The sequence below is a fragment of the Seriola lalandi genome, unplaced genomic scaffold, assembly GCF_002814215.2.
Source record: "Seriola lalandi dorsalis isolate HSWRI2012SDOR001 ecotype SW California unplaced genomic scaffold, Sedor1 jcf7180002054956, whole genome shotgun sequence".
Taxonomy (NCBI): Eukaryota; Metazoa; Chordata; class Actinopteri; order Carangiformes; family Carangidae; genus Seriola; species Seriola lalandi.
In genome coordinates, this window is record NW_019525507.1 from 1,907,813 (window position 1) to 1,918,734 (window position 10,922).

Here is a 10,922-nt window from a genome sequence, read left to right on the forward strand (position 1 = left end):
AGGATACAAATATCACTTTTTTTTTTATTAGTGACATAGTAATAATAATGTTGACCTTAAACCTAGCAGAGGCTACAAGTTAACGCGTGTGAGCGCAGTAACCTGTCTATCGGTCAGTAATGAGCTCTGATGAACATTCAGCTGCAGTACATTGTATCCTAATTGGATTAGTCCTGGTGTTAACGCAGGATGCCCAAGAAGGTCTCATAAGCTCATTATGTGGAATGAAGGCATTGTGAGGGGCTAATCCTCTGCCTGCTGTGGGCTCCCCACTGGGACCACAAAGCTCCCAAAGGTTGGAGAATAACCGAACCAGGGAAAGAAAGACAAGCAGAGAAATTGGACGCTGAGCTGCCATTACAAATGAGTGGGAGTTAAACCACATACCTGTAAGGTGTAGTTGGCCTTTTCATTGATGAGCTGCGCGATGAATTTTGCTGTATGTTGGAAATGAACTTTTTCTGTAAAGACAGATGCCAAAACATCAGATTTGTGTTTTCTTTTATATCTTTTATATATGTTTCCGTGACTCATGACTCACCATCAGCTGTTGGATGGATAATAAGAAACTTCTTGTCCATAAACTGAGATGCTCTGTGCGCTAAATTTGCCATCTGAGGTGTAAAGACATGGACACAAATTAGAGCAAATGGATATTACAGTAATTATCCCACCTAGATCTTTAAGCAATCGGAGCTTACTGTGTATGCCCTTGGATCAGGTTTAGGCAGTCCAAGATATCTCTCTGAAAATGCAGAGGCTGGAGGCGAAAAGAAGATTTCAATTAAAACTTTGCTTTTGACACCAAAATCAAAATGTCATATCAGTAACAAGATTGATGCATCATTTCTGTCCATTCTGAGAAGTTGCACATTTCCAGGTTTTTCCTTCTCCACATTCAAATGTATTCACCCATCTACATATTCTTTAGTCCTGGAGCTGTTGCGGAACGTCTTCATTTGCAATTCCAAACTCATACAATGTCATAGCATGTCTCTCACCCCCTCTGGCAAAAGCGAGAGAAATCAAATAGATGGGAAATTGGTCAAACTGTGAAAAGGAAAAAAAAACAGCTCCTCCTTAATTTGCAGTTTCCTGACTCGGTGCACCTACAGCTACAAGAGTACTCTCTCTCTCTCTCTCTCTGTCTGTCACTCTCCTGATACGCACAACTCTGCATTTCACACATCTTATTCCTTTGGTATCCGAGGCGAGGCTGGTGTAGATAACTTTGTCTGGCACTGTTATGATTGGGTTCCAGGTGTATCGGCACCATCACACTGACACTGTGAACAGGCTCATCTTTTTTTTTTTCTCTCTCTTTCACAGACATACATGTGAATGTATAAGACAGTGACTGAAATAAAATTCCAGCTGCAGGGGTAAAGGTGCTAGATTCCTTTTGAATAGTGTATGACAGCCATGCCTAGACCTAAGTGATTATGCAGGGACTACAGCTTTTTTGCATTGGAGCATACAGGTGAAAAAAATTCCATCGCAAACAAACGGCTTACCGTATAATTCAAAGTCGGTGATGGGTGACAGGACAGCTCCACATTTTACAGGAGACTCCTCACCGCTGACCAACAAGCTGGTCACATAGCCGCCATACACCTGAGACACAAAGAAAATACATGTTATCACAAGTGGTTTCACAAGCTGACACTCAGAGAGCATAATAGTCCAACCTGCATGTTAACAAAGGAATGTATGGCTCTTTTTCTCACCTGTCCAAAAGCTCCAACCCTGGTTTTGTCAATGTAGGGCTCTTTCAAAATAAAACTGCAACAGACAAACATTGGTCGTCGTCAAGAAGCGCATTTACATTTTTGACTTTTGTTTATACTGTCTCACAATGCAACTGTATGTCATACATGCAAGGTGTTTCTAAGGAACTTTTAACTACCACTAGCAACCAGTATAACCTACTGCTTCAATTTCAATTCATGTAAACACAGTTATGGTTTCATAAGCTGTGAGACACGGTTACATATAAAAAACTGTAATTTGATTGTATTTTCAGCAAGTTACATGTTTTCTATATGCTGAAAAGGTTGGGTGAGATGGTTAGTGGTGTTGGAAAGCATCTCCTATAATAGAAGTTTTTGTTTAAATTGCCCCAAAACACCCACATAGCTATTTATCATGTGTTTACTCTTCATATCTTTTAGGTTTTCAAGATAACAAGCAAAAACCTCCTGCTACACATACTTGAGCGCATCCTTCTGATCCTGCTCCTCGAACACACCCACTTTCTTCTGGATCCGGTGAAGCAGGTTGGTGCCCTGGAAGCCGCTGCCCCGTCCATCACAGCGCACCACGACGGCACCGAAGCTGCTCACCAGGACTGTGGCCCAGTCCATGTGAAACCGTTCTGACACCATCTGACCACCAGGTGTCCCATCGCTGCATGTGAAAAACCACAGACAAACCAGATGAGTGAAGGCAAGGCTGCTACATGATTTTTTTCTTATATCCTATTCATTTTTATTTTTAGTTATGAGTTTGTGTCTTCATTATATTATCCCCTAATCTGTCCAAACACTTCTTTTCACAGACATTTGGGACAGATTTGGATGACTGTTATGTACCATGTGTATCTGCGAGCTCGCAGGATTCTCAGGATAAAACCTTAATTTGAAAAGTTTACTTCATCCCAAAGCTAATGTGGCACAATGTTCACAGATAAGAAGTCACGATAAACAAGAAAAGCTTGGATTTGAGCTAAAAGGAAGGGAAGGAATACTAATGAAAGAATGAAGGTGGAAAGGAGGGTAAGTTTCCTCATTTGCAGTGTAATTATTACCCAGCTAGAGTAGAGGACAAAGCAGCGCACCCTCTTGTTAGATTAATAAGCCTGATTAAAAGTCTGTCCGGGAAATCTCCACTGATGAGGACGAGCATGTCCTCGTATAACTTGGAGAGGAATGTGAGTCAGTGCTGCTAGAGCACACAAACTTTTTCTGTGTGTGTGTGTGTGTGTAAAAACATGCGCTCATACATACACAAGCAGGATGAGCGGGTAGTGTGAAGTGTCCACGAAGCCTGCGGGTTTGAGGATCTGCATCGACAAAGCTGTAAACCAGATACACAACAGATATTTTTTTACTTTCTGTTTTTGCTACTATGATTCATTACAAACTGTTAAATTATTTTTTTCACAAAAAAAAACAAACTGATTTGAGTTGCAGAAAATAAATTGTGATATCACCTCGTTCTGGAGGAGTCTCACCTAGGCTGCTACAGTAGTGAAATTATAATCACAGCCTACTACAGTGGAAATAAAAAGTATTTGAACCCCTTGGAAGGAGCTGGTTTCATTAACTGCTCATAAAATATGATATGATCTTTATTGAACACAGCCATTAAACACTCTAGGGCTAGTAAGTGAACCCTTGGATTTAATAACTGGTTGAACCTGCTTTAGCAGCAATAACCTCAAACATTATCTTCCAGCAGATCTGAAATATACTGTCAGCGTCTTCTAACGTAATACCACACGTCTCCCTCTATCTCTCTTTCTGTTTGTCTTTGTGCATTAGCAGAACCAAACAGTATATGGGAGCGAGTAAGGAATTGTTAATCAATTCTGGATTGCGACGTTCTGATGGATTTAAAAACATATAAATAAAATGTCAAAGTGAGTTGGCGTTTTTGAAGTCATTTTGTAGTATTATTTACTTTGTCGATTGAATGGTGTATTCAGTATCAACAAAAACAACATAATGATTTGTGTGTTATTATGTTAAATTCTACTTAACAGTTTGGTCATTACTGTAACGTAGATGAAGGTATAACTGCAGACAAATCCAATTTTTTGTTCTTTTTTTTTTTACAGATTTTTTTAATGGTCAACTAAGAACTAATTTGTGCACATTTACATTATTTAACTTTTTACTTCACGTACTATAATCATCCATGTTGATCTCCTTGTAATCCACTGTGGGCATCTGCATGGAGTCCAGGGTCAGCCTCAGGTTCTCATTGTTCTCCAGTTTATATACTTCAGCAATACCTGTAGACAGAACATGCCAAACCAGTTAATGAAGAACATTTGATACACAGATCCCTGGCAACCCAATTATGTCAAAATATGTATTTTAAAGTAAGTGTAAAAACTAAAAATCTTTCACAGAAAATTTGTATAAGTTTGCATATCTGTTGTGTGAAATTGAACAGACTTGACTTGTTGACTTAAGGACAATGAATTAATCGTCCTTAAAACAATTAAAATCTGATTTAAAATTATTATTGCATTCATCTGTTAATTCAAATAAGACTGGAGAATGTGTGGAGCTGTGTGTTTACATTCATACAACATCAGAACCTCTCCTCCTCCCAGACTTTCAGCTTGAGCTCCAACAGATGCAAACCAGAAAAAAACAGACATGAACTGAAGCTGTGACCTGGATTTTCAAGTGGTTGTTGTCCTAAAAAGAGAAGCAGCTCTACTTATTCAACAGCTTACAGATGGTTTTTTGCTAACTTATCGCCACTGGCTGCTGAAGTCGGAGGGGGATGCAGCACATTGTATGCTGGGATTAGTTTGTTTTAAAAATGGTCAAAAAGGCTGCAACCAGAAGGGAAATCAACAGGCTGCTGCCAAATTTTGACAGACTCAGATAAAAGCTGCCTGGCTCTTGGAGGAAAACCTCAATTAAAACTTTGTGAAAGGAAGGACAAGAAGAAGAAGAAGTGGCAGCTGTGCCCGAAGCCAGCATGTTTCTGTGCGCATGCACAGACTAACTCTGACCTGACCTTGTCTCTTGTCACTAGAGTAGAGTCTTAGTAACATATGAAGAGCTAACAATGTTCTTTCACCTGTCGTGGCCTCATATCCTGTTAAAAAAAAGAAAAGCACAAGACATTCTTATTGGCCACATGATGACTGTCATGTTAACTGCAGTATCATTAAAAACCTGTCGGCATGGAAACGTCTCTCTAAAAAAAAAAAGAAAAAGAAAATGCAAACTCACCAGTTTTGTTGGTGAAAATTTGCAAAACATTTTTGCCCTTGTGCTGTTAAACAGGTGAATACATAAAATAATCTACAATAATAAAATTTCACTGCAGCATTTATAGACTTGTTTTTTTAACATAGTCAGGGCAGGGACATCATATTGGTAAGAGTTGACACTGACTGGCGCACACGCAGACTCTGGTAATCAAATTACAGTATGCTGATATTGCCGTCAGGCAGGTCGTAATTTAATGAGGACATCCATTGTGCGGAGTAATATGATTACTTCCATCACGCTGGACTTGGCAGACTAGGCGGACTAGACAAACACTGACTCAGTACACAGGTGGTCATTCGGCACTGCAATGGAAACACTTCTGTCCCTATTTGGACAAGGTCACTTCAATGTAGCTATTATGCTAATGAATACAAGGTCACTTGTAATAACTTTAGCATAATTCAGAGTCTTGTAAATGCAAATCCGCGATGTAACAGGTTGAAATACTCACTTTCTCTGTCTTGCGTCTCGCTTTCGGCGTCTCTCTGTGTCTTGTACACGGCTACAAACGGGATGTCAGGGCCTGAGGAGAAAATCAGAGAGGTTAAAAAATGAGGAACCTGACTTTTAAAGATTTGTAGTTTCATATTTAATCACGTCATTCAGTGGCTCCTTTCAACCAGCCACTGTTTTAATATAAAAGACACCAGTAAATGGGACCTAATCTGCTTGATCTCAATGTATCCAGTCTGTTTTTCCCTTAAGAAACTACTGTACTGAACTACAGGTGCACAGCAATATTTAGTTTCTTTTTAGGCCTGAGTAATATATAGATTTATCATCAAATGCATGCTGATATCCTCCAGTGACTGCACATATTGGGCAAAAAAAAAAAAGGTAAAGAAAAACCAGAGGAGACATCCCAGATCTTTTGTCTTTCAGACAGAGGCAATTCTTCACTTACTCGATTTATGTAATGCAATAGCTGAAATAGCTCGTCCATATCTAGGCCGCAAACAGGCAAAGTCCCTGTAGTTAATCCCTAAAACCTCAAAATGGAGGGAGGAGGGACAGCAAATGTAGTGACTGATGCACTTAGCAAATTGGAAACATGGCACAGGAACACTGCGGTTGAATTTGGTGGAAAATACACCAGCCACTCACTCCCTCCCTCCTCTCTCTGACTCCTTCTCTCTTGTGGGATTGATATCATAACCTCATCACATAAATTCTTGTAGGGAGGCAGCAGAAAGAGAGCTATATTACAAATGTATGAGGTACAGGACCGTTGGCTTCATCATTGATTTCTGGGGTCAGTGGAGAGGGTTTTTAACAGCATTATGGTCTTTCACTGTTTGATCTGAATTCAGTGACGATCACTTAGAAAGGTTCAGAGGTGATTGACACAAAAGTGTTGGATCAGTGATTAAATATTGATGCTGCAAGACTTCACGTCAGGCTGGAATCACAGAAACATGAATCTTTTGACACCGTGGGCTCTGTTTTTTGTGGCAGTGTGATGACAGTGCCATGACATCTTGATCTTGAAAAGCGCTTTGCCTGTTCTCCTGGTATTCTCACGCCCAGCACAGTGCATCTAGATCAAAGGTGGAAGGAGTAGCGCAACGAGATCAGTCGGCTTTTTGTTGGTGAAAAGTGGCTGTTTGACATTGCAGTGAGAAAAGACATCCAAGGACCATTTTCAGCAAAACACTGATTCCACCATCAGTAAAAAAAAAAAAAACGAAACTAGAAAATGTCACAGTATGATAAAACATTTAGCATAAGGCATTAAAACGTCATAGTATACTAAGGCATAAACTGCCTTACTGTACTATGAATTTATATGCCTTACGTTTTTTGACATTTTTATGACTTTTTAATGCCTTACTATACTATGACGTTTTGTGAACTTTTATGCGTTACTATACCATGACGGTTTTGTGAACTTATATGCCTTACTATATATACTATGATGTTTTTTGACTTTTCATGCCTTACTATATTATGACTTTTTATGCCATACTATACTATGATGTTTTTATGAACTTTTAGGCCTTATTATACTATAACTTTTTGATGACTTTTTATGCCTTAGTATATTATGAAGTTTTTAGACATTTTTATTCCTTATGACGTTTTGATGACAATTTTATGCCATACTATACTATGACGTTTTTTGAAAATGTTATGCCTTACTATACTTTGAGAATTTTATGCCTTACTATACTATGACGTTTTTTGAAAATTTTATGCCTTACTATACTATAACAATTTTATGTCTCACTATACTATTACGTTTTCTGACATTTTTATGCCTTACTATACTATGATGTTTTTTGACAGTTTTATGTCTCACTATACTATTACGTTTTCTGACATTTTTATGCCTTCCTATACTTTGAGAATTTTATGCCTTACTATACTATGATGTTTTTTGACAGTTTTATGCCATACTATACTATAACAATTTTATGTCTCACTATACTATTACGTTTTCTGACATTTTTATGGCTTACTATACTATTACGTTTTTTGAGAATTTTATGCCATACTATACTATGACGTTTTTTGACTTTTCATGCCTTACTATATTATGACCTTTTTATGACTTTTTATGCCATACTATACTATGATGTTTTTTTGAACTTTTAGGCCTTATTATACTATAACTTTTTGATGACTTTTTATGCCTTAGTATACTATGAAGTTTTTAGACATTTTTATTCCTTATGACGTTTTGATGACAATTTTATGCCATACTATACTATGATGTTTTTTTGACAGTTTTACGTCTCACTATACTATTACGTTTTCTGACATTTTTATGCTTTACTATACTTTGAGAATTTTATGCCATACTATACTATGATGTTTTATGCCATACTATAACAATTTTATGTCTCACTATACTATTACGTTTTCTGACATTTTTTTGGCATACTATACTATGATGTTTTTTTAAATTTTATGCCTTACTATACTATGACGTTTTTTAAGTATATTTTTGGGGCTTTTATGCCTTTATTCGATAGCACACAGTAGAGAAACAGGAAATGGGGAGGCAGACAGAGGGGGAATGACATGTAGTAAAGGGCCGTCTGATGCGGGACTCGAACCGAGGCTGACTGCAGCGAGCAGCGAGACTGTAGCCTCTACACATGGGGCGCCTGCTTAGACCACTTATGTGATGTTTTTTTATGCCTTACTTTTACCATGACGTTTTTTGACATTTTTATGCCATACTATACTTTGAAATTTTTTTGACGTTTTTATGAACTTTTATTCCTTAATATACTATGGTGTTCTTTGACATTTTCATGCCATACTATGACAGTTTTATCGCTTTTTATACTATATTCTTTTTGGACATGCTATGGAATATCAGAGGTCTGCTTAAACTCTCAGCTCAATTAATCAGGTCTTAAAACATTACTATTTGCTACAGCTTACCAATAAATTAAACATGTAACATCCTATCAGTCTTTGAGGAGTCATCTTCCTGTTTTTGTTTTTGTATTCAATGTTTTTTTTATGCAGTATTGTGTTTAATATGCAATTCATATGGTTGTTTTAATGTCTTTTCACTGCATAACTCCCTGTAAATGCTGCTATAAGTATTGATGTAAGTGGTCGGTTAATAAAAAGGGGAGTGAACAACTGTGGTGTGCGTGTCATTAAAGTATCACATTTTTACGGCGTACTATACTATTATACTTTCTGGACATGATATGGAATGTCTGAGGTCTGCTTAAACTGTCAGCTCATTTAAATTAGGTCTTATAACTTCTTAAGTTTTTTTTGTATATAATGTATTTTTTATGCAATTTTGTCTTTAATATGTAATTTATATGGTTGTTTTAATGTCTTTTCACTGCATAACTTATTGTAAATGCTGTTATAAGTGGCGGGTGAATAAACTGAAGAAAAAAAACTGGAGTGTGTTATTAAAGTATGACATTTTATGCCTTACTATACTGTGACTTTATACTATGACTTTTTATACCTTTGTATACTATGATGTTTTTTTTGACAATTTTATGCCATATTAAACGTAATGTTTTTTTATGATGTACTATACTATTTAAGTTCTTGGACATGCTATGGAACAAATGAGGTCTGCTTCACATGTCAGCTCGTTTAAATCAGGTCTTAAAATAATACTATTTGCTGCAGCTTAACAATAAATTATACATGTAACACCCTATTCTTGTTTTTGTATTTAATGTATTTTTTATGCAATTTATTTGGTTGTTTTAATGTCTTTTAACTGCAGAATTTCCTGTAAATGCTGCCATAAATATTGATGTAAGTGGTTGCTTAATAAATTTGAGAGAGAACAACTGTGGTGTGTCTGTCATTACAGTATGAGCATTGATGTAAGCGGCTGGTTAATAAATTCCGAAGAAAAAAACTTGTGTGTGTGTTATTAAAGTATGACATTTTTTATGACATGCAATACTATGACATTTTTATAACATACTATACTTTGACGTTTTTATGAACTTTTATGCCTTCCTATACTGTGACCTTTTTATGAACTTTTATGCCTTAAGATACTGATATTTTTGACATTTATATGCCATACTATACTATGAAGGTTTTAGACATTTTCGTGCTTTACTATACTATGACGTTTTTTGACTTTTCATGCCTTACTATATTATGACAATTCTATGCCATACTATACTATGATGTTTTTTGAGAATTTCATGCCATACTATACTATGATGTTTTTTTGACATTTTCATGCCATACTATACTATGACAATTTTATGCCATACTATACTATGACGATTTTTGACGTTTTTATGCCTCACTTTCCTATGACAATTTTATGCCATACTATACTATGATGTTTTTTGACATTTTTATGCCTTACTATACTATGATGTTTTTTTGACATTTTCATGCCATACTAAACTATGATGTTTTTTGGGAATTTTATGCCCTACTATACTACGACAATTTTATGCCATACTATACTATGATGTTTTTTGACATTTTCATACCTTACTATACTATGATGTTTTTTGAATTTTATGCTTTACTATACTATGATGTTTTTTTGACATTTTTATGCCTTACTATACTATGATGTTTTTTGACGTGTTTTTCTTACATTTTTATGCCATACTATACTATGACAATTTTATGCCATACTATACTATAACAATTTTATACCATACTATACTATGATGTTTTTTGACATTTTTATGCCTCACTATACTATGACAATTTTATGCCATACTATGATGTTTTTTGAGAACTTTATGCCATACTATACTATGATGTTTTTTGACATTTTTATGCCATACTATACTATGACGATTTTTGACGTTTTTATGCCTCACTATACTATGACAATTTTATGCCTTACTATACTATGATGTTTTTTGACATTTTTATGCCATACTATACTATGATGTTTTTTGACGTTTTTTTGACATTTTTATGCCATACTATACTATGACAATTTTATGCCATACTATACTATAACATTTTTATACCATACTATACTATGACGATTTTTGACGTTTTTATGCCTCACTATACTATGACAATTTCATGCCTTACTATACTATGATGTTTTTTGACATTTTTATACCATACTATACTATGATGTTTTTTGGGAATTTTATGCCATACTATACTATGACGTTTTTGAGAATTTTATGCCATACTATACTATGACGATTTTTGACATTTTTATGCCTTACTATACTATGACAATTTTATACCATACTATACTATGACGATTTTTGACGTTTTTATGCCTCACTATACTATGACAATTTTATGCCATACTATACTATGATGTTTTTTGAGAATTTTATGCCATACAATTTTATGACGATTTTTGATGTTTTTATGAATTACTATACTATGACAATTTTATGTCATACTATACTATGATGTTTTTTGACATTTTCATGCCTTACTATACTATGATGTTTTTTGACA

General features: G+C 35.6%; 1 protein-coding gene across 2 annotated transcripts in view; it reads right to left on the bottom strand.

Moving 5' to 3' along the window:
* The window catches only part of dpp6a (dipeptidyl-peptidase 6a), a 204,070-nt gene that overhangs the window by 4,273 nt on the left and 188,875 nt on the right, over nucleotides 1-10,922 (bottom strand). For both annotated transcript variants that reach the window (XM_087170689.1, XM_023395064.2), the window contains 9 exons: nucleotides 5,470-5,541; nucleotides 3,908-4,015; nucleotides 3,006-3,075; nucleotides 2,212-2,406; nucleotides 1,728-1,782; nucleotides 1,515-1,614; nucleotides 702-760; nucleotides 542-614; nucleotides 388-461 (listed from right to left, as the gene is read on the bottom strand). In XM_087170689.1, the coding sequence (XP_087026815.1) occupies nucleotides 388-461; nucleotides 542-614; nucleotides 702-760; nucleotides 1,515-1,614; nucleotides 1,728-1,782; nucleotides 2,212-2,406; nucleotides 3,006-3,075; nucleotides 3,908-4,015; nucleotides 5,470-5,541 (806 nt within the window). The remainder of the gene's footprint in view (nucleotides 1-387; nucleotides 462-541; nucleotides 615-701; nucleotides 761-1,514; nucleotides 1,615-1,727; nucleotides 1,783-2,211; nucleotides 2,407-3,005; nucleotides 3,076-3,907; nucleotides 4,016-5,469; nucleotides 5,542-10,922) is intronic.